The sequence below is a fragment of the Physella acuta genome, unplaced genomic scaffold (assembly GCF_028476545.2).
Source record: "Physella acuta isolate Inbredline_101_S28 unplaced genomic scaffold, ASM2847654v3 ptg001284l, whole genome shotgun sequence".
Taxonomy (NCBI): Eukaryota; Metazoa; Mollusca; class Gastropoda; family Physidae; genus Physella; species Physella acuta.
Window position 1 is genome coordinate 519,768 of NW_026732799.1, and position 24,732 is coordinate 544,499.

At 46.5% G+C, this 24,732-nt stretch overlaps 1 protein-coding gene across 1 annotated transcript in view; it reads left to right on the forward strand.

The window, feature by feature from the left end:
* The window catches only part of LOC131958026 (uncharacterized), a 99,633-nt gene that overhangs the window by 65,062 nt on the left and 9,839 nt on the right, over positions 1-24,732 (forward strand). Inside the window, exon 4 of the mRNA XM_059322911.1 lies at positions 7,575-7,628. Within this exon, the coding sequence (XP_059178894.1) occupies positions 7,575-7,628 (54 nt within the window). The remainder of the gene's footprint in view (positions 1-7,574; positions 7,629-24,732) is intronic.

Sequence of the window (24,732 nt, forward strand, 5' to 3'; positions counted from 1 at the left end):
GAAATCATTCGCAACCCCTCCCCCCCCCTACTCCCTCCCTCTCGCCCCTCACTCTCATCCACCCACATATAAAACACATACACAAACACCTATTCCAACCCCACCCTCCAACCCCACAGGCCCTCACACACCCACCCCATAGGCCCCCACTCACCAACCCCACAGGCCCACACACCCACCCCACAGGCCCCCACCCACCAACCCCACAGGCCCCCACACACCCACCCCACAGGCCCCCACACACCCACCCCACAGGCTCCCACCCACCAACCCCACAGGCCCCCACCCACCAACCCCACAAGCCCCCACCCACCCACCAACCCACCTACCCCACAGGCCCCCACCCATCAACCCCACAGGCTCCTACCCACCCACCCCACAGGCCCTCACTCACCCACCCCACAGGCCCCCACACACCCACCCCACAGGCCCCCACTCACCAACCCCACCAACCCCACTCACCAACCCCATAGGCCCCCACTCACCCACCCCACAGGCCCCCACACACCCACCCCACAGGCCCCCACTCACCAACCCCACACACCCACCCCACAGGCCCCCACACACCCACCCCACAGGCCCCCACTCACCCACCCCACAGGCCCCCACACACCCACCCCACAGGCCCCCACTCACCAACCCCACCAACCCCACTCACCAACCCCATAGGCCCCCACTCACCCACCCCACAGGCTCCCACCCACCCACCCCACAGGCCCCCACCCACCCACCCCACAGGCCCCCACCCACCCACCCCACAGGCCCCCACCCACCTACCCCACAGGCCCCCACCCATCAACCCCACAGGCTCCCACCCACCAACCCCACAGGCCCCCACCCACCCACCCCACAGGCCCCCACACATCAACCCCACAGGCCCCCACCCACCCACCAACCCACCTACCCCACAGGCCCCCACCCATCAACCCCACAGGCCCCCACACACCAACCCCACCCACCCACCCCACCATGGGCCGGGAAACACACCGATATGTCCAGATAAACAACGTCATAAAGAAAACCGATGGCCCGTCAATCTCTTATTGGACAATTATCTTGGATCTGGTACACGTCTCGTACAGAGCACGTGATTCCACGAGATGCTTCCAGAAATACTCTACAAACATGGGGAGGGTACTTTAATCTGTTACAGGGGCCTCATAGACACGAAAGTGGGGGTGGGATGGGGGGGTGGTCATGCTCCGAGTATCGCCTTGCCACCCATACAATATATTGAATGAATATACATACATATATATATATATATATATATATATATATATATATATATATATATATATATATATATATATATATATATATATGCATGCTCATTCTGATATAAGCTTTAACCCCTTAAATATGACGTACAAACTAGGGAAACGTGTTACAAGTAATAGTGTATGACAGCCATTAGGACGAAATAATGTAACATTCTTTTTAACTTTTGAATGTAATGGAATTTTTATTTTTTATGTCTACATTTCCTCAAGATAAATTTTGTCTCTCATACATAATAATATATTCTCACGTTTGCATTGATGCAAACTTTATGTTGGAGATCTAGTGGTTCTAGATTGTTCCATTGATGTGAGCTTTATGTTGGGGATCTAGTGGTTCTAGATTTTTACTTTCTCGCATACGAAGTATAGAGAAAGTCTTGTAATCGTGCAAAAAAAAAATCGAGACTTTTCTTTTTGCACGATTTTTTTTTTACAAATCTCGAAGTTTGACTGACAGCTCTATGAGTCGGAAAAACATAGTTTTGCAATCTTGTATGTCTGTGTGTATGTGTGGCTGTGTCTGTGTGTGTGTGTTAACACGATAACTTGAGTACCGTTACAACTCGGTTGATGAAATTTCATATATAAGTATTTTATCAAAATCGTAGCTCCATATAAACTTTTGAGCAATTTCCGATAACCGGAAGTGGAAAGTTTTCTACTTTCAATTTTTCAAAAGCCTATAACTTGAGTATTATTTCAGATAGATAAATGAAATTTCACATGTAAGTAAAAGATCTAATTCTCTGCCTTTTTTCAATTTTGAGTAATTTCTACTGACCGGAAATAGTAATTTTTCGCTATTTCCGATTTCTCAAAAAACTCATGTGAATTAATAAAGTACTAATACTATTCCGCACTATTATGCACATTTTATTTGGCGTTCACTTGGTGTGCAATTCTTTTTTCTACGAGATTTTATTCTATTTTAAAAAGTGTAAGTATTTATAATGGATTAAAAATCATGTCTATATCCCGAGTTGCCATCCCCTGTTGTTTCATATAAGAATATTCGAGAAAGTTTAGGGGAGATCACTCCCGGTTTATTTATTTTGTCACTGAAAATAGAACTTCATGATGTACTGATGTGGTAATGTGATAGTGATGTGCTGATGTGGTAGTGATGTTGTACTGATATGGTAGTGAGGTGATAGTGATGAGGTAGTGACGTAGTAGTTAAAATAAACTTGTGGTTGTTTAGGTTAAATCGGATCTAAATCTACACGAAGCAGATGATTGTGAATGTTAAGTTACGTGTGGAGGTGTGTGACCTCAATCCACCAAACCACACGTAATTAGTGGAACTATATGACAACAGTGTGGCTAAATTACATCTGTGGTCAGTTCATGTCTGACACAAAACATGACCCACCTTGTGATGATATGCCTTGTCTGTTATATCTAGACTGTTATACGTTGTTCTTAATAATTATTGCAGTCATCATTTTTGAACAATTGTATACAGCGACCATTATATAGCGACCTTTATACATCGACCGTTAAACTTTTTTGTTTGGTTTATTTATCTTGATCGTTAGCTTTTAATTGGAATCTGGTGACATTAAGTAAGTTATGTAACATCGGCTTGTGTCAACTAAAACTCCGGCCTTGAAGCTAAGATCTCCCCCCCCCCCCAGAAAAAATGTCTGGCCTTGAAGCTAAGATCTCCCCCCCCCCCCCCAAACTCTTGATAAAATGTCTGGCCTTGAAGCTAAGATCTCCCCCCCCCCCCCAAACTCTTGATAAAATGTCTGGCCTTGAAGCTAAGATCTCCCCCCCCCCCCCAAAACTCTTGATAAAACGTCTGGCCTTGAAGCTAAGATCTCCCCCCCCCCCAACTCTTGATAAAATGTCTGGCCTTGAAGCTAAGACCCTCATCCCCTCCCACTTCACCTCCCCCCTCCCACTTCACCCCCCCCCCCCCCCACATCTTAAATTCGACTCACGAAAATGGTTTCGCTCAGTGCTGATGTACATGACCTTTGACCTGTACTACGTATTAGCCGACTTCCGCCACAATGGCGACCTCGGTTGTTAGAACTGTGGTAAGGATTAGGGTTAAGCTTTACGTAGGGGGCGGGGTTTAGGGCGAGATTACGACTGATTGCTAGTTAAAACAGGACCATAGACTTGTGTAGGTGGAGGTGTGCTATAGTGCTATACAATACCACAAGACTTCAATAAACAGGTTGATCTGTGACTCACTACAAGAACTTCGCATAAATCTTGTCGTAACTCTATAATCCTAATCTTTCCTGATAAATAAATTATAAACTGTAACTTTATAATCCTAATCTTTCCTGATACAGAAATTTTAAACCGTAACTTTATAATCCTAATCTTTCCTGATACAGAAATTTTAAACCGTAACTTTATAATCCTAATCTTTCCTGTTACAGAAATTTTAAACCGTAACTTTATAATCCTAATCTTTCCTGATACGGAAATTTTAAACCATAACTTTATAATCCTAATCTTTCCTGATACAGAAATTTTAAACAGTAACTTTATAATCCTAATCTTTCCTGATACAGAAATGTTAAACCGTAACTTTTATAATCCTAAACTACACGAGAATTCGCCAAATGATTACTTGTATAAATCTGGCAGCTGCTGTATCCACTAGCAACCAATAGAAATGCAGAATTTCGCGGGTTTGATTGATGACGTACCACACACATTCGGATGACGTCACTTAGGTGGCACAAGAAGGGCACTAAAATGTTGAAAACCGCCGCCCCTAATGGTGCCCTTGTTCAGCACCCAATCGATAGCCGGCCTGATTTACGTGGAATTTCTTCTCTGGCACGAGAAAATTTGATGCAATCAGACATCCATGGGCTCAAATAAAATTAGACCGAATTCCTCTAATTATCTTATGGATTTTCTTTCTTACTGCGGTGCTCAATGTTGGGTGAGTTCAGGCTTGGTGGAGTATAGAACAGGTCAGAGTATCGGACTAATCATTGGGGGTCATGAATGATGTCGTGGACCTTTGAGATCTGGAATGGTGACAGATCTTTTAACGCACGCGTAGAGGCCAAAATCAATAGCAACACCAAGAAAATTCAGCATCCAGACCACACCATACACCAATCTACCAAGTACCATCCTGCCACCACTCCCCCATGAACTACTTCATCGGACGCCATCCATCTAACAACGCCTACAAAACTACTCGACCTACAAACAAAATACCCAGTTAATCTTACAGTTTATAAAATATAGTCCATCACATTTTAAACCACTATAAAGTATCGATCACTATAGTTTAAACTATCGATCACCAGTTGAAATTATCGATCACAAGTTTAAACTATCAATCACCAGTTTAAACTATCGATCACTATACCTTAAACTATCGATCACCAGTTTAAACTATCGATTACTACAATTTAAATTATCGATCACTACAGTTAAAACTATCGATCACCAGTTTAAATTATCGATCACAAGTTTAAACTATCAATCACCAGTTTAAACTATCGATCACTATACCTTAAACTATCGATCACCAGTTTAAACTATCGATTACTACAGTTTAAATTATCGATCACTACAGTTAAAACTATCGATCACCAGTTTGAACTATCGATCACCAGTTAAAATTATCGATCACCAGTTTAAACTATCGATAACTATACCTTAAACTATCGATCACCAGTTAAAACTATCGATCACTATACCTTAAACTATCGCTCACCAGTTACCAGTTAAAACTATCGATCACTATACCTTAAACTATCGATCACCAGTTTAATCTATCGATCACCAGTTTAAACTATCGATCACCAGTTTAAACTATCGATCACCATTTTAAACTATCGATCACTAGTTTAAACTATCGATAACTAGTTTAAACTATCGATCAACAGTTAAAACTATCGATCACCAGTTTAAACTATCGATCACCAGTTTAAACTATCGATCACTATACCTTAAACTATCGATCACCAGTTTAAACTGTCGATCACCAGTTTAAACTATCGATCACCAGTTAAAACTATCGATCACCAGTTTAAACTATCGATCATTATACCTTAAACTATCGATCACTATACCTTAAACTATCGATCACCAGTTAAAACTATCGATCACTACAGTTAAAACTATCGATCACCAGTTAAAACTATCGATCACTAGTTTAAACTATCGATCACTAGTTTAAACTATCGATCACTAGTTTAAACTATCGATCACTATACCTTAAACTATCGATCACTATACCTTAAACTATCGATCACCAGTTTAAACTATCGATCACCAGTTTAAACTATCGATCACTATACCTTAAACTATCGATCACCAGTTTAAACTATCGATCACTATACCTTAAACTATCGATCACTATACCTTAAACTATCGATCACTATACCTTAAACTATCGATCACCAGTTTAAACTATCGATCACTACAGTTTAAACTATCGATCACGACGGTGCTCAAATGTTAAGGAACGACAGTGGAGTGACGGGCAATAAATAGCAGAAATCTGACCTTCCTGGCGCCAGCATCGCTCTCCTGACAGCCTATCCAAGACTAGATTTATGTGGGCCGTTCTCGGGCTGGTGGGCCACTACAAGACTAGATTTATGTGGGCCGTTCTACAGCTAGTGGGCCACTACAAGACAAGATTTATGTGGGCCGTTCTAGGGCTGGTGGGCCACTACAAGACTAGATTTATGTGGGCCGTTCTACAGCTAGTGGGCCACTACAAGACAAGATTTATGTGGGCCGTTCTAGGGCTGGTGGGCCACTACAAGACTAGATTTATGTGGGCCGTTCTAGGGCTAGTGGGCCACTACAAGACTAGATTTATGTGGGCCGTTCTCGGGCTGGTGGGCCACTACAAGACTAGATTTATGTGGGCCGTTCTACAGCTAGTGGGCCACTACAAGACTAGATTTATGTGGGCCGTTCTACAGCTAGTGGGCCACTACAAGACTAGATTTATGTGGGCCGTTCTACAGCTAGTGGGCCACTACAAGACTAGATTTATGTGGGCCGTTCTACAGCTAGTGGGCCACTACAAGACTAGATTTATGTGGGCCGTTCTACAGCTAGTGGGCCACTACAAGACTAGATTTATGTGGGCCGTTCTACAGCTAGTGGGCCACTACAAGACTAGATTTATGTGGGCCGTTCTACAGCTAGTGGGCCACTACAAGACTAGATTTATGTGGGCCGTTCTACAGCTAGTGGGCCACTACAAGACTAGATTTATGTGGGCCGTTCTACAGCTAGTGGGCCACTACAAGACAAGATTTATGTGGGCCGTTCTACAGCTAGTGGGCCACTACAAGACTAGATTTATGTGGGCCGTTCTACAGCTAGTGGGCCACTACAAGACTAGATTTATGTGGGCCGTTCTCGGGCCAGTGGGCCACTACAAGACTAGATTTATGTGGGCCGTTCTCGGGCCAGTGGGCCACTACAAGACTAGATTTATGTGGGCCGTTCTACAGCTAGCGGGCCAAGCCGGGCTCATGAGGAGCACAGTGGGTTGAAATTTGTTGTAAAAGTAGCACAGGGGGGTGGTGAAATTTGTTGTAAAAGTAGCAAAGGGGGTAGGGGGATATAGTTGTAAAAGTAGCACAGGGGGTCGGGATCTGGTTTTAAAAGTAGCACCGGGGGTGGGGATCTGGTTGTAAAAGTAGCACAGGGGGTGGGGATCTGGTTGTAAAAGTAGCACAGGGGGTGGGGGATCTAGTTGTAAAAGTAGCACAGGGGGTGGGGGATCTAGTTGTAAAAGTAGCACAGGGGGTAGGGGATCTGGTTGTAAAAGTAGCACAGGGGTGGGGAGATCTAGTTGTAAAAGTAGCACTTTGTGACGTTAGGGGCTGTAAAATCAGCTAAACTGTCCTGCGTGATAGTGCTAGAACTCGTTTAACCTTTGACGCCTGCTCTCAAGGTCGCCCGTCAATAACGCCATCTAAAAATATCACCAAAACATCGAGACTTTAAAATTTTAGAATACATAAAAAATATTTTCTTTCTAAGACAGCATTTTTATGCTTAGCTTTTCAAAATTTTGTAATAAAATTAAATGCAATGGAAGGAGAATGACGTTTTTCCATAGTATTTTACACTTGTTTAGTTATAAAAATAATAATAACTAATAATAATAGTAATAAAATACAAAAATGTAATGTATAGATTATAAAACTGTTAACATCTTTTATCTTAGGACTTTCCAAAAACTTGCATTTATCATATTTCATGGTTTTTTGTTCTTTTTTTTCCATAAATTGTTTTATAAAATTCTTATGTTGTTTTTTATCGCCTCTCCAGGTGACGATGAAGATTGTATGTGCTGGTTCACATTTCTCTAAACGTAAAATCGAGGTACGTATGTTGTTTGTGCTTTATCATGGGTTGTTCGTTTATGGGATTTCTTGAATGTTCTTTACATCAGTGAGGCGTATTTTAGATTGCTGCACTACGTTCAGTTGTAACACAGGAGCGTCTAACGTCTACACTAAATGTCAGGTATGACTGACTTACCTTGGATGTCATGTATGACTGCCTTACCTTAGATGTCATGTATGACTGACTTACCTTGGATTACATGTATGACTTACTTACCTTAGATGTCATGTATGACTGACTTACCTTAGATGTCATGTATGACTGACTTACCTTAGATGTCATGTATGACTGACTTACCTTAGATGTCATGTATGACTGACTTACCTTAGATGTCATGTATGACTGACTATCCCAAACCGTCATGCACGACTGAATATGTCTACTGTTTTGAGCGTCTATTATTGCGTCCCAGACATAGGATTATCTATTTCAATCGTCCTTGGATTACTACAACGATTAACTCTAAACCTAACCAATCAGACTTTTAAATTGTCATCTTTATTACTGCCTTTCTTTGACTGATTGTTGATTGGTATGTTTATTTTAATTAACACCCATTTGTTGTAATTAATCCCCTATAAATTGCACTGAACAATTTATCTAGTGTTATTAAACGCAATCAAGTTTAATTACTAATTAACCTCCTATCAACTTCAATTCACCACCCATCATTAGATACATACCCACTATAATTAATCACTGCAATTAATTACAATAAATTTAGACAAACTATGTTGTGGCATTGGTGCTATTAGCTAGATTATACAGGTATATGGTAGAGGTCACACGTGGACAGCGCCTGACCTTGTGTAGCACCTGACCTTGTGTAGCACCTGACCTTGTGTAGCACTTGACCTTGTGTAGCACCTGACCTTGTCTAGCACCTGACCTTATGTAGCACCTGACCTTGTGTGACCCCTGACCTTGTGTAGCACCTGACCTTGTGACAGCACCTGACCTTGAGTAGCACCTGACCTTGTGTGACCCCTGACCTTGTGTAGCACCTGACCTTGTCTAGCACCTGACCTTGTGTAGCACTTGACCTTGTGTAGCACCTGACCTTGTGTGACCCCTGACCTTGTGTAGCACCTGACCTTGTGACAGCACCTGACCTTGAGTAGCACCTGACCTTGTGTGACCCCTGACCTTGTGTAGCACCTGACCTTGTCTAGCACCTGACCTTGTGTAGCACCTGACCTTGTGTAGCACCATCCTGCCGTAGCCAAAAAGTGCCAGCGCTAACTCCTTAAATTTTTCTTGTCTACTGTAGCCTCGTGTGTGGGAGGTTTCTTAAAAACTTGAAGTTCATCTGTGTGTTTATTTGTCTTGTCATTTGAATTTCTGCATGTGGGAGGGGCGTGGGTAGGGAGGTGAGTGGTATGTGGGTTGTTAAAAAAGTCGACAAGAAAGTCCGTCTAGCGCCCCAAAGGTAACTCATTAAGTACTGGCCACGGGCGGGGGGACGGAGGGACGGGATATTACCCTCATTACTTCAAACAACTGCTCCAATAGACAAGTGACGCCACAGGCATTCAGGCTTTAAGTTGTCGGCTCCAACATTCTTCAACAATGTTAGGTTTTAACAAGTTCACCCAACATTTGGTTTTAACAAGTTCATCCAACATTTGGTTTTAACAAGTTCATCCAACATTTGGTTTTAACAAGTTCATCCAACATTTGGTTTTAACAAGTTCACCCAACATTTGGTTTTAACAAGTTCACCCAACATTTGGTTTTAACAAGTTCATCCAACATTTGGTTTTAACAAGTTCATCCAACATTTGGTTTTAACAAGTTCACCCAACATTTGGTTTTAACAAGTTCACCCAACATTTGGTTTTAACAAGTTCACCCAACATTTGGTTTTAACAAGTTCATCCAACATTTGGTTTTAACAAGTTCATCCAACATTTGGTTTTAACAAGTTCACCCAACATTTGGTTTCAACAAGTTCATCCAACATTCTTCTACAACATTTGGTTTTAACAAGTTTATCTAACATTCTTCAACAATGTTAGGTTTTAACAAGTTCATCCAACATTTGGTTTTAACAAGTTCATCCAACATTTGGTTTTAACAAGTTCATCCAACATTTGGTTTTAACAAGTTCATCCAACATTTGGTTTTAACAAGTTCATCCAACATTCTTCAACAATGTTAGGTTTTAACAAGTTCATCCAACATTTGGTTTTAACAAGTTCATCCAACATTCTTCAACAATGTTAGGTTTTAACAAGTTCATCCAACATTTGGTTTTAACAAGTTCATCCAACATTTGGTTTTAACAAGTTCATCCAACATTTGGTTTTAACAAGTTCATCCAACATTTGGTTTTAACAAGTTCACCCAACATTTGGTTTTAACAAGTTCATCCAACATTTGGTTTTAACAAGTTCATCCAACATTTGGTTTTAACAAGTTCATCCAACATTCTTCTACAATGTTAAGTTTTAACAATTTTGGTTTTACCAAATTGGTCAAATATTTTTAAAATAAATGGCTGAAGCCTAATGACAGAATTTGAAATCCTCGAGGAATAATCTGAGGTACCCACAACTGAGGTACCCACAATATGTGACCCACAAACGTGGGAACCTACAACTGTGGACGAAAAGCTTTATTCTGCTAATGTCTGGTACATGGCAACTTTCCAGATAGATGGTATAGAAAGTTCTAGAACCGACTTATTCCACTCACACAGACGTCTAGATAGATGGTATAGAAAGTTCTAGAACCGACTTATTCAGCTCACATACACGTCTAGATAGATGGTATAGAAAGTTCTAGAACCGACTTATTCAGCTCACATACACGTCTAGATAGATGGTATAGAAAGTTCTAGAACCGACTTATTCCACTCACACACACGTCTAGATAGATGGTATAGAAAGTTCTAGAACCGACTTATTCCTCTCACACAGACGTCTAGATAGACGGTATAGAAAGTTCTAGAACCGACTTATTCCCCTCACACACACGTCTAGATAGATGGTATAGAAAGTTCTAGAACCGACTTATTCCTCTCACACAGACGTCTAGATAGACGGTATAGAAAGTTCTAGAACCGACTTATTCCTCTCACACTGACGTCTAGATAGATGGTATAGAAAGTTCTAGAACCGACTTATTCCACTCACACAGACGTTAATCCCAGCTCACGTGGCTGAGGAAATCTTTAATCTCCTCCCTGTCCTTACACAAATCTATCTCACAGTCCCCACCCACCCACCCCACCCACCTACCCACCCCGCCTGCCCCAGGGACTTGGTACTGTGGTCGCGTCAGTCCAGTCTGACTCCTTGTTGCTTCAGTGTGTGGCGTCATTGTGTGTGTGTGTGTGGCGTCAGTGTGTGTGTGGCGTCAGTGTGTGGTGTCGATGTGTGTGTGTGTGTGTGGCGTCAGTGTGTGGTGTCGATGTGTGTGTGTGCATATGTAGGTATTTGATTACAGGTTAGTCCTGTAGGATGCCAGTGTGGGTGGCTTGTCTGTTTGTGTGTGAGGGTGTTTGTGTGTGGGTAGTGTGTGGTGTGTTTGTGGCCAAATCTCCTAACCCAGTGTTGAAATAATGCCAGATAATTGTCATTTAGAATCAAGCATATTTTGTTTTGTTACGCAGAGCGTCAACTAAATCTAATTAACAAAATACAATTACGGCTTATAATCTTTTTCGTGGGTATAAAGTTTATTATTATAAAAGTTGCACACATATGTTTTATTTTAGTAATACTCAACATTTATCAATACGCTTTTAGTGAAACCTATCTTAACCCTTTCAATGTGTAACGTCTGCAAGATTAAGGATTTGATGCCTGCACCCGGAAGTTTCCAGAAAACTGCATCACAGAGTGTCTATCTGATCTTGTAAAAAGTATCTGATTATCTTCTTAAGCTAACTAAAATCAGCTTTCTTCCGATCCGACTACAAGACTAAATACTGTCACCATGGCAACCCGCCCAACCCGTCCGCGACCTTCATTTCCGGTTAGTTGAATGGGTTTAATTAAAACCAGACAAGGCGCATTTCTTAGGCAGAAAACTTCGTTTGATTGTGGGTGTATTCCGCGTTGTATGGTGTGGCTTTTGGTCAGGTTGTGTGGCGTGGTGTGGTGAGGGTGGTCACATGGTGCGATGTGGGTCAGACGTGGCAGTGTCACGCGACGTGAGCAGGTGACGTGACGCTTTAAAGGTCTGTATCGTCTGTTACAACAACTGAGTGACAGTATGTGACCAACAGCACAACAATTGACGTCACCTTCTTTACAACCGTGGCATGTCTCTACTTCTCACACACAAATCTTAGTGCATATCTCACGGCACCAAACAGCTCATGGCCCCAAATATCCCATGGCCCCAAATATCCCATGGCCCCAAATATCCCATGGCCCCAAATATCCCATGGCCCCAAATATCCCATGGCCCCAAATATCCCATGGCCCCAAATATCCCATGGCCCCAAATATCCCATGGCCCCAAATATCCCATGGCCCCAAATATCTCATGGGTCCAAAAATCTTAGTGCATGTCTCAAGGCCCCAAAAATCTTAGTGCATGTCCCATGGCCCCAAAAATCTTAGTGCATGTCTCATGGCCCCAAAAATCTTAGTGCATGTCTCATGGCCCCAAATATCTCATGGCCCCAAAAATCTTAGTGCATGTCTCATGGCCCCAAATATCTCATGGCACCAAAAATCTTAGTGCATTTCTCATGGCACCAAAAATCTTAGTGCATGTCTCATGGCACCAAAAATCTTAGTGCATGTCTCATGGCCCCAAATATATCATGGCCCCAAAAATCTTAGTGCATGTCTCATGGCCCCAAAAATCTTAGTGCATGTCTCATGGCCCCAAAAATCTTAGTGCATGTCTCATGGCCCCAAAAATCTTAGTGCATGTCTCATGGCCCCAAAAATCTTAGTGCATGTCTCATGGCCCCAAAAATCTTAGAGCATGTCTCATGGCCCCAAAAATCTTAGTGCATGTCTCATGGCCCCAAAAATCCTAGTGCATGTCTCATGGCCCCAAAAATCTTAGTGCATGTCTCATGGCCCCAAAAATCTTAGTGCATGTCTCATGGCCCCAAATATATCATGGCCCCAAAAATCTTAGTGCATGTCTCATGGCCCAAAAAATCTTAGTGCATGTCTCATGGCCCCAAAAATCTTAGTGCATGTCTCATGGCCCCAAATATATCATGGCCCCAAAAATCTTAGTGCATGTCTCATGGCCCAAAAAATCTTAGTGCATGTCTCATGGCCCCAAAAATCTTAGTGCATGTCTCATGGCCCTTTCAGCCCCAAAAATCTTAATGCACGTCTGCCGGCCGCTTTCCATCGTGTTTGTGTGGGTTGAGGGCCAGTTTGTGGCCCAGTTTGTGGCCCAGTTTGTGGCCCAGTTTGTGGCCCAGTTTGTGGCCCAGTTTGTGGCCCAGTTTGTGGCCCAGTTAGTGGCCCACTATCAGCCAATAACTCTAGTTAGAGCTTGCCGTCAGAGAACCTTCCAGACGTACAGCGCTAACCCTATCAAAAACTTAGCTCTGGAACCTTCTGGAACATTCTATACCCGAGGACACTTTTAAATTAGGTTTTAGCAAGTCTGTGCTCTACTCTAGCTTAGGTGTGGGGGTGTCATTGCTAGCAGACTGTCTGCCTTTAGTCTGTCTGTACAAAATCTGTTTTCTGTTGTACCTGTATATCTTACATTAGACTGAAAATTACGCGACAGACTTTCTGCTTATGGAAAGATGTTTGCCTTCATTTTGTCTGTCCCTAGACCACACAACCACTTAACTACCCCCCACACAACCACACAACCACTTACCCTGTAACCATTGTCCCCCACACTAACCCTCCCCACTACCCCACCCTACCCCACCACCGACCGACCCCCACCAGACTACACCCCCACTCCCACCCCAGCCACAAAACACACACTCCCACCCCAGCCACAAAACACACACTCCAGTCCCAGCCACTATGTCGCACCGCCCATCAATATCAATAGAATACATGCCAGTTATTTCCCTTACTCCTTCATGTCGATTCTCTCCCCTGCCCCACAGCCTGAGTATGACCCCAATAAATTCCCTTTGACATCCCTGTATATCAGCTGTGAGCTTCAGAGATTAACGGCCAGGGTGGGATTGGGTGAAAACTTGGTCAATTTTATGGATTGTGCAAAGTTGGTCAATTTTATGGATGGTGTAAAGTTGGTCAATTTCATGGCTGGTGTAAAATTGGTCAATTTCATGGCTGGTGTAAAGTTTGTCGATTTTACTGCTGGTTTTGACAATTTCATGGATGGTGTAAAGTTGGTCAATTAATGGCTGGTGTAAAGTTGGTCATTTTCATGGCTCGTGTAAAGTTGTTCAATTTCACGGCTTGTCAATTTACCCTTGAGTGTAAACTTGGTCAATTTAATAGAATGGCAAAAAAGTTAATTGTCATCAATGAGATGACTTGATAATCTGAGCACAAAGCAACGATCCCGCACCTCATCTCCCACACTATGACCCCCACACCCCAACCCACACACCAAAACCCACACACCCCAACCCACACACCCCAACCCCAACCCCCACACCCCAACCCCCACACCCCAACCCCCACACCCCAACCCCCAACCCCCACACCCCAACCCCCACACCCCAACCCCCACACCCCAACCCACACACCACAACCCCCACACCCCAACCCCCACACCCCAACCCACACACCACAACCCCTACACAACAACCCCCACACCCCAACCCCCACACCACAACCCACACACCCCAACCCCCACACCACAACCCCCACACCACAACCCCCACACCACAACCCACACACCACAACCCCCACACAATGACCCCCACACCCCAACCCACACACCACAACCCCCACACCACAACCCCCACACCACAACCCCCACACCACAACCCCCACACACCACAACCCCCACACAATGACCCCCACACCCCAACCCCCACACCCCAACCCCCACACCACAACCCCCACACACCACAACCCACACACCACAACCCACACACCACAACCCCAACCCACACACCACAACCCCCACACCCCAACCCCCACACCCCAACCCACACACCACAACCCCCACACCCCAACCCCAACCCCCACACCACAACCCACACACCACAACCCACACACCACAACCCCCACACAATGACCCCCTCACCACAACCCACACACCCCAACCCCCACACCCCAACCCCCACACCCCAACCCCCACACCCCTAACCCCACACCCCAACCCACATACCACAACCCCCACACCCCAACCCCCACACACCACAACCCCCACACAATGACCCCCACACCCCAACCCCCACACCCCAACCCCCACACCCCAACCCCCAAACCACAACCCCCACACACCACAACCCACACACCACAACCCACACACCACAACCCCAACCCACACACCACAACCCACACACCACAACCCCAACCCACACACCACAACCCCCACACCACAACCCCCACACCACAACCCCCACACCCCAACCCTCACACCCCAACCCCCACACCCCAACCCCCACACCACAACCCCCACACCACAACCCCCACACAATGACCCCCTCACCACAACCCACACACCACAACCCCCACACCACAACCCCCACACCCCAACCCCCACACCCCAACCCACACACCACAACCCACACACCACAACCCCCACACCACAACCCCCACACCACAACCCACACACCACAACCCCAACCCACACACCCCAACCCACACACCACAACCCCAACCCACACACCACAACCCCCACACCACAACCCCCACACCACAACCCCCACACAATGACCCCCTCACCACAACCCACGCACCCCAACCCCCACACCTTAACCCCCACACCCCAACCCACACACCACAACCCCCACACCACAACCCCCACACCACAACTACCAACCAAAGACAGCGCACATCACCCGTCAGACAAACCTTCTCTTTTAAAAGAGCCGGTTGTATTTTTTATTCCAATCTCATCAATGAAATCACGTGCTACGCGTCTAAAAATAGCTCGGTTCACTTGAATTAAATTACCGTGTCAGGATGACCTTTGCTACTTCAAGCTTAAATGAAGAAGATTTTTCAGATAATTCAATCAGGCAAGGAAGCGTGCAGCCGATCTGTTTATCTGTGTCTATCAACATTTCAACTTGTGGATAGATATCAACATTTCATCAGATATCTGTAACTATCAACATTTCATCAGATATCTGTAACTATCAACATTTCATCAGATATCTGTAGCTATCAACATTTCAACATATCGGTGTCTATCAACATTTCAACATGTGTATATTTATCAACATTTCAACATGCGAATAGTTATCAACATTTCATAAGATATCTGTAACTATCAACATTTCAACATATCTGTGTCTATAAACATTTCAAAATATCTGATATATCAACATTTCAACACGCCTGTTTTATCATTATTTAGTTCAGCCCCTACAACCTACTAATTTCTGAGAGACTAATGACATCCCCCCCTTCCCCCCATTACAGACATCAGTCGTTTTTAGCCCTTACATGTGTTGGCTAAAGATTATGTAAAAGTCAACCTCCTTAGGTGTGGTGACCAACCTCTTGTGGTGACCAACCTCTTGTGGTGACCAACCTCCTGTGGTGACCAACCTCTTGTGGTGACCAACCTCTTGTGGTGACCAACCTCTTGTGGTGACCAACCTCTTGTGGTGACCAACCTCTTGTGGTGACCAACCTCTTGTGGTGACCAACCTCCTTACATGTGGTGACCAACCTCTTGTGGTGACCAACCTCCTGACGTGTGGTGACCAACCTCTTGTGGTGACCAACCTCTTGTGGTGACCAACCTCCTGTGGTGACCAACCTCTTGTGGTGACCAACCTCTTGTGGTGACCAACCTCTTGTGGTGACCAACCTCTTGTGGTGACCAACCTCTTGTGGTGACCAACCTCTTGTGGTGACCAACCTCCTGTGTTGACCAACCTCCTGTGGTGACCAACCTCTTGTGGTGACCAACCTCCTGTGGTGACCAACCTCTTGTGGTGACCAACCTCTTGTAGTGACCAACCTCCTTACGTGTGGTGACCAACCTCTTATGGTGACCAACCTCTTGTGGTGACCAACCTCTTGTGGTGACCAACCTACTGTGGTGACCAACCTACTGTGGTGACCAACCTCTTGTGGTGACCAACCTCTTGTGGTGACCAACCTCCTGACGTGTGGTGACCAACCTCTTGTGGTGACCAACCTCTTGTGGTGACCAACCTCTTGTGGTGACCAACCTCCTTACGTGTGGTGACCAACCTCTTGTGGTGACCAACCTCTTGTGGTGACCAACCTCTTGTGGTGACCAACCTCCTGTGGTGACCAACCTCTTGTGGTGACCAACCTCTTGTAGTGACCAACCTCCTTACGTGTGGTGACCAACCTCTTATGGTGACCAACCTCTTGTGGTGACCAACCTCTTGTGGTGACCAACCTACTGTGGTGACCAACCTACTGTGGTGACCAACCTCTTGTGGTGACCAACCTCTTGTGGTGACCAACCTCCTGACGTGTGGTGACCAACCTCTTGTGGTGACCAACCTCTTGTGGTGACCAACCTCTTGTGGTGACCAACCTCCTTACGTGTGGTGACCAACCTCTTGTGGTGACCAACCTCTTGTGGTGACCAACCTCTTGTGGTGACCAACCTCTTGTGGTGACCAACCTCCTTACGTGTGGTGACCAACCTCTTGTGGTGACCAACCTCCTGTGGTGACCAACCTCTTGTGGTGACCAACCTCCTTACATGTGGTGACCAACCTCCTGTGGTGACCAACCTCCTGTGGTGACCAACCTCTTGTGGTGACCAACCTCCTTACGTGTGGTGACCAACCTCTTGTGGTGACCAACCTCTTGTGGTGACCAACCTCCTGTGGTGACCAACCTCTTGTGGTGACCAACCTCCTGTGGTGACCAACCTCTTGTGGTGACCAACCTCTTTTAGTGACCAACCTCCTTACGTTTGGTGACCAACCTCTTGTGGTGACCAACCTCTTGTGGTGACCAACCTCCTGTGGTGACCAACCTATGACGTGTGGTGACCAACCTCCTGTGGTGACCAACCTCTTGTGGTGACCAACCTATGACGTGTGGTGACCAACCTCCTTACGTGTGGTGACCAACCTCTTGTGGTGACCAACCTCTTGTGGTGACCAACCTCCTGTGGTGACCAACCTCTTGTGGTGACCAACCTCCTTACGTGTGGTGACCAACCTCCTTACGTGTGGTGACCAACCTCTTGTGGTGACCAACCTCCTGTGGTGACCAACCTATGACGTGTGGTGACCAACCTCCTGTGGTGACCAACCTCTTGTGGTGACCAACCTCTTGTGGTGACCAACCTCCTTACGTGTGGTGACCAACCTCTTGTGCTGACCAACCTCCTGTGGTGACCAACCTCTTGTGGTGACCAACCTATGACGTGTGGTGACCAACCTCCTTACGTGTGGTGACCAACCTCTTGTGGTGACCAACCTCTTGTGGTGACCAACCTCCTGTGGTGACCAACCTCTTGTGGTGACCAACCTCCTTACGTGTGGTGACCAACCTCTTGTGGTGACCAACCTCCTGTGGTGACCAACCTATGACGTGTGGTGACCAACCTCCTGTGGTGACCAACCTCTTGTGGTGACCAACCTATGACGTGTGGTGACCAACCTCCTTACGTGTGGTGACCAACCTCTTGTGGTGACCAACCTCTTGTGGTGACCAACCTCCTGTAGTGACCAACCTCCTGTGGTGACCAACCTCTTGTGGTGACCAACCTCTTGTGGTGACCAACCTCCTATGGTGACCAACCTCCTGTGGTGACCAACCTCTTGTGGTGACCAACCTCTTGTGGTGACCAACCTCCTGTGGTGACCAACCTCTTGTGGTGACCAACCTCCTTACATGTGGTGACCAACCTCCTGTGGTGACCAACCTCCTGTGGTGACCAACCTCTTGTGGTGACCAACCTCCTTACGTGTGGTGACCAACCTCTTGTGGTGACCAACCTCCTGTGGTGACCAACCTCCTGTGGTGACCAACCTGCTTACGTGTGGTGACCAACCTCCTGTGGTGACCAACCTCTTGTGGTGACCAACCTCCTTACGTGTGCTGACCAACCTCCTGTGGTGACCAACCTCCTTACGTGTGGTGACCAACCTCTTGTGGTGACCAACCTCCTGTGGTGACCAACCTCCTGTGGTGACCAACCTCCTTACGTGTGGTGACCAACCTCTTGTTGTGACCAACCTCCTGTGGTGACCAACCTCCTGTGGTGACCAACCTCCTTACGTGTGGTGACCAACCTCCTGTGGTGACCAACCTCTTGTGGTGACCAACCTCCTTACGTGTGGTGACCAACCTCCTGTGGTGACCAACCTCCTGGCGTGTGGTGACCAAACTCTTGTGGTGACCAACCTCTTGTGGTGACCAACCTCTTGTGGTGACCAACCTCTTGTGGTGACCAACCTCTTGTGGTGACCAACCTCTTGTGGTGACCAACCTCTTGTGGTGACCAACCTCTTGTGGTGACCAACCTCCTTACATGTGGTGACCAACCTCCTGTGGTGACCAACCTCCTGTGGTGACCAACCTCTTGTGGTGACCAACCTCTTGTGGTGACCAACCTCTTGTGGTGACCAACCTCCTTACGTGTGGTGACCAACCTCTTGTGGTGACCAACCTCTTGTGGTGACCAACCTCTTGTGGTGACCAACCTCCTGTGGTGACCAACCTCTTGTGGTGACCAACCTCTTGTAGTGACCAACCTCCTTACGTGTGGTGACCAACCTCTTATGGTGACCAACCTCTTGTGGTGACCAACCTCTTGTGGTGACCAACCTACTCTGGTGACCAACCTACTGTGGTGACCAACCTCCTGACGTGTGGTGACCAACCTCTTGTGGTGACCAACCTCTTGTGGTGACCAACCTCTTGTGGTGACCAACCTCCTGTGGTGACCAACCTATGACGTGTGGTGACCAACCTCCTGTGGTGACCAACCTCTTGTGGTGACCAACCTATGACGTGTGGTGACCAACCTCCTTACGTGTGGTGACCAACCTCTTGTGGTGATCAACCTCTTTTGGTGACCAACCTCCTGTGGTGACCAACCTCTTGTGGTGACCAACCTCCTTACGTGTGGTGACCAACCTCTTGTGGTGACCAACCTCATGTGGTGACCAACCTATGACGTGTGGTGACCAACCTCCTGTGGTGACCAACCTCTTTTGGTGACCAACCTCTTGTGGTGACCAACCTCCTTACGTGTGGTGACCAACCTCTTGTGGTGACCAACCTCCTGTGGTGACCAACCTCTTGTGGTGACCAACCTATGACGTGTGGTGACCAACCTCCTTACGTGTGGTGACCAACCTCTTGTGGTGACCAACCTCTTGTGGTGACCAACCTCCTGTGGTGACCAACCTCTTGTGGTGACCAACCTCCTTACGTGTGGTGACCAACCTCTTGTGGTGACCAACCTCCTGTGGTGACCAACCTATGACGTGTGGTGACCAACCTTCTGTGGTGACCAACCTCTTGTAGTGACCAACCTATGACGTGTGGTGACCAACCTCCTTACGTGTGGTGACCAACCTCTTGTGGTGACCAACCTCTTGTGGTGACCAACCTCCTGTAGTGACCAACCTCCTGTGGTGACCAACCTCTTGTGGTGACCAACCTCTTGTGGTGACCAACCTCCTGTGGTGACCAACCTCCTGTGGTGACCAACCTCTTGTGGTGACCAACCTCTTGTGGTGATCAACCTCTTGTGGTGACCAACCTCCTGTAGTGACCAACCTCTTGTGGTGATCAACCTCCTGTGGTGACCAACCTCTTGTGGTGACCAACCTCTTGTGGTGACCAACCTCCTGTGGTGACCAACCTATGACGTGTGGTGACCAACCTCCTGTAGTGACCAACCTCTTGTGGTGACCAACCTACTGTGGTGTCCAACCTACTGTGGTGACCAACCTCTTGTGGTGACCAACCTCTTGTGGTGACCAACCTCCTGACGTGTGGTGACCAACCTCTTGCGGTGACCAACCTACTGTAGTGACCAACCTCCTGTGGTGACCAACCTCTTGTGGTGACCAACCTCTTGTGGTGACCAACCTCTTGTGGTGACCAACCTATGACGTGTGGTGACCAACCTCCTTACGTGTGGTGACCAACCTCTTGTGGTGACCAACCTCTTGTGGTGACCAACCTCCTGTGGTGACCAACCTCTTGTGGTGACCAACCTCCTTACGTGTGGTGACCAACCTCTTGTGGTGACCAACCTCCTGTGGTGACCAACCTATGACGTGTGGTGACCAACCTTCTGTGGTGACCAACCTCTTGTAGTGACCAACCTATGACGTGTGGTGACCAACCTCCTTACGTGTGGTGACCAACCTCTTGTGGTGACCAACCTCTTGTGGTGACCAACCTCCTGTAGTGACCAACCTCCTGTGGTGACCAACCTCTTGTGGTGACCAACCTCTTGTGGTGACCAACCTCCTGTGGTGACCAACCTCCTGTGGTGACCAACCTCTTGTGGTGACCAACCTCTTGTGGTGACCAACCTCTTGTGGTGACCAACCTCCTGTAGTGACCAACCTCTTGTGGTGATCAACCTCCTGTGGTGACCAACCTCTTGTGGTGACCAACCTCTTGTGGTGACCAACCTCCTGTGGTGACCAACCTATGACGTGTGGTGACCAACCTCCTGTAGTGACCAACCTCTTGTGGTGACCAACCTACTGTGGTGTCCAACCTACTGTGGTGACCAACCTCTTGTGGTGACCAACCTCTTGTGGTGACCAACCTCCTGACGTGTGGTGACCAACCTCTTGCGGTGACCAACCTACTGTAGTGACCAACCTCCTGTGGTGACCAACCTCTTGTGGTGACCAACCTCTTGTGGTGACCAACCTCTTGTGGTGACCAACCTCCTGTGGTGACCAACCTATGACGTGTGGTGACCAACCTCCTGTAGTGACCAACCTCTTGTGGTGACCAACCTCCTGTAGTGACCAACCTCCTGTAGTGACCAACCTCTTGTGGTGACCAACCTCTTGTGGTGACCAACCTCTTGTGGTGACCAACCTCTTGTGGTGACCAGCCTCTTGTGGTGACCAACCTCCTGTGGTGACCAACCTCCTGTGGTGACCAACCTCTTGTGGTGACCAACCTCCTTACGTGTGGTGACCAACCTCTTGTGGTGACCAACCTCCTGTGGTGACCAACCTCCTTTGGTGACCAACCTCCTTACGTGTGGTGACCAACCTCTTGTGGTGACCAACCTCTTGTGGTGACCAACCTCCTGTGGTGACCAACCTCCTGACGTGTGGTGACCAACCTCTTGTGCTGACCAACCTCCTGTGGTGACCAACCTCTTGTGGTGACCAACCTCCTGTGGTGACCAACCTCTTGTGGTGACCAACCTCTTGTGGTGACCAACCTCTTGTGGTGACCAACCTCCTGGCGTGTGGTGACCAACCTCTTGTAGTGACCAACCTCCTGACGTGTGGTGACCAACCTCTTGTGGTGACCAACCTCTTGTGGTGACCAACCTCCTTACGTGTGGTGACCAACCTCTTGTGGTGACCAACTTCTTGTGATGGCCAAAGTCCCACACGTCTCTAACAAAACACGGGCCAACCATTCCACGTACCCCCCCCCCCCCCCATCATCCGCCCATGACTTAAGTCTCCGTGCCCCCAAAAGAGCCGCTAACGCCCATCCAAATGGACTGCTTTTAAAAGCGAACAATGGCAAGACTTCCGGTCTGTAAGCCGAGTGTTCCAACTAAACTGTCGGGTGTAGTCGAAGTCACGTGCCTTCCATTAACGGGTGAGCACACGACTAGTGAATGATGTCCTGCTACAGTGGAGGGAGCAACATTTTCTACCCAACAAAAAACTCGCGGGGAGGTAACAAATTAGATTGGAGCAAACTGGCAAAAGTTTGGGGGTTACCGCCCCTAGACGCCGCCATTATGGCTGAACAATCCGTCTTTCATTGGCTGTCTCAGGCTGTCGTGTCTTCCCCTGAGTTTTGTCAACTCCATTTCTTTTATGGCCCCTAAACGTCTGCGGCTCTCGACGCTACCCCCCAGGGTTGTGTGGCCCCTTTTGTTTTCAGGGACATATGGATTGTGGCCCCTTTTGTTTTGAGACACATAAGGATTGAGGCCCCTTTTGTTGTGAAGCTCATATGGATTGTGGCCCCTTTTGTTGTGATGATCAAATGATTGTGGCCCCTTTTGTTGTTAGACACAAAGATTGTGGCCCCTTTTGTTGTGATTCACATATGGATTGTGGCCCTTCTGTGGTGTGGCTCTTATGGTATGTGGCCCTTTCTATTTTGTGGCTCCTATGATTTGATGGACTCTAGTCTTAAAAAAACCTATCTATTGAGAACCTTGGGCTACTATATCGTTGTGTGGCCCCTAATATTGTGTGGCTCCTATGATTTGATGGACTCTTGTCTTAAAAGGACCTATCTATTGAGAATGTTGTGCTAGTATATCGTTGTGTGGCCCCTAATATTGTGCGGCTCATATGTGGCCCTATTGTTCATTGGTCAGGAAATCAACATTGAGGTGGTCACTTAATTTCTGCCAGCATTTTTTTCTGAACTCAAACGTACAGCAACTGTAGTTCTCGCACATGCCTACCCACACACCTACACGTACACACCCTCACACTTTCTTCAACCCACACATCTACACGTACACACCCTCACACTTTCTTCAACCCACACACCTACACCACACAGTAAGACGAAGTGGGGTGGGGGTCAAAGATCGCGCGTTTATCATCAGCTTGGGTGTGACGGGTGCTCCAATTTCTCGGCTGACCGCTGGCCTGACCTAGAAACAAACGGCCGATTTCAAAAGTCGGTCGGCAAACCCTGACATTATGGTACAAGCGGCAGTAAAGAGCGTTTTGTTGGGGCCAGATTTTTTCGCATTCTGTATTTACCGAGTTTTTCGGTGAATGCTTTAGCTTGATGTTTTTTTTCTAAAAGATTTTTTTTTAGATTCGGCCTGAAAATTGTACTAGTCAGCAAAACTGTTTCTTGAGAGACAACTGCAGCTCAGTAGGTTGGTTGATGTGGCTCTTGTTGCTTCACGTTCTAAAGAGTTCACGTCTCTACGAAGATAGACAGAGACATAGCGTGCACATACACTTTATCTACTTGGCCAGTACACTCTGTCTACTTAGCGAGTATACTTTGTCTTTCTTAAGCCTGTATACTTTGTCTACTTGCTGTAGCCAGTGTACTTTGTCTACTTGCTGTAGCCAGTATACTTTGTCTACTTGCTGCAGCCAGTATACTTTTTCTACTTGCTGTAGCCAGTATACTTTGTCTACTTAGTATAGCCAGTATACTTTGTCTACTTGCTGCAGCCAGTATACTTTGTTAACCAAACATGGCTAGTCTCAGCATGATCTGAAAAAGCTTTACAAATCAAGCGCAGATAATCCGTGTTTTTTCTGTCCATCTTGGTTTATCCCCCTTGCATTTGAGCTCTGGACGGAGCAGATACGCTATCTGTCGATCAATATTTCTGGCTTTCCAGTGATTTTTTTCTCTTCCATTTTTAAATTTAAAAGAGAGTAAAAAGAACCTCTAATTGTATTTAAATTCAATTCTCCAGCTATTTGATAGCCGGCATTTTTATTTCTTTCACAAAGATTATCACAAAGAGTTGATAAAAACAGTCAAACAGATCTGTAGGCTGTTTCAATAGATCTGAATGTTGGATGGTTGTTTCAATAGGTCTGAATGTTGGATGGTTGTTTTAATAGACCTGAATGTTGGATAGCTGTTTCAATAGACCTGAATTTTGGATGGCTGTTTCAATAATCTGAATGTTGGATGGCTGTTTCAATAATCTGAATGTTGGATGGCTGTTTCAATAGGTCTGAATGTTGGATGGCTGTTTCAATAGAACTGAATGTTGGATGGCTGTTTCAATAGACCTGAATGTTGGATGGCTGTTTCAATACATCTGAATGTTGGATGGCATTGGATACATTTCCACATCTAGCATC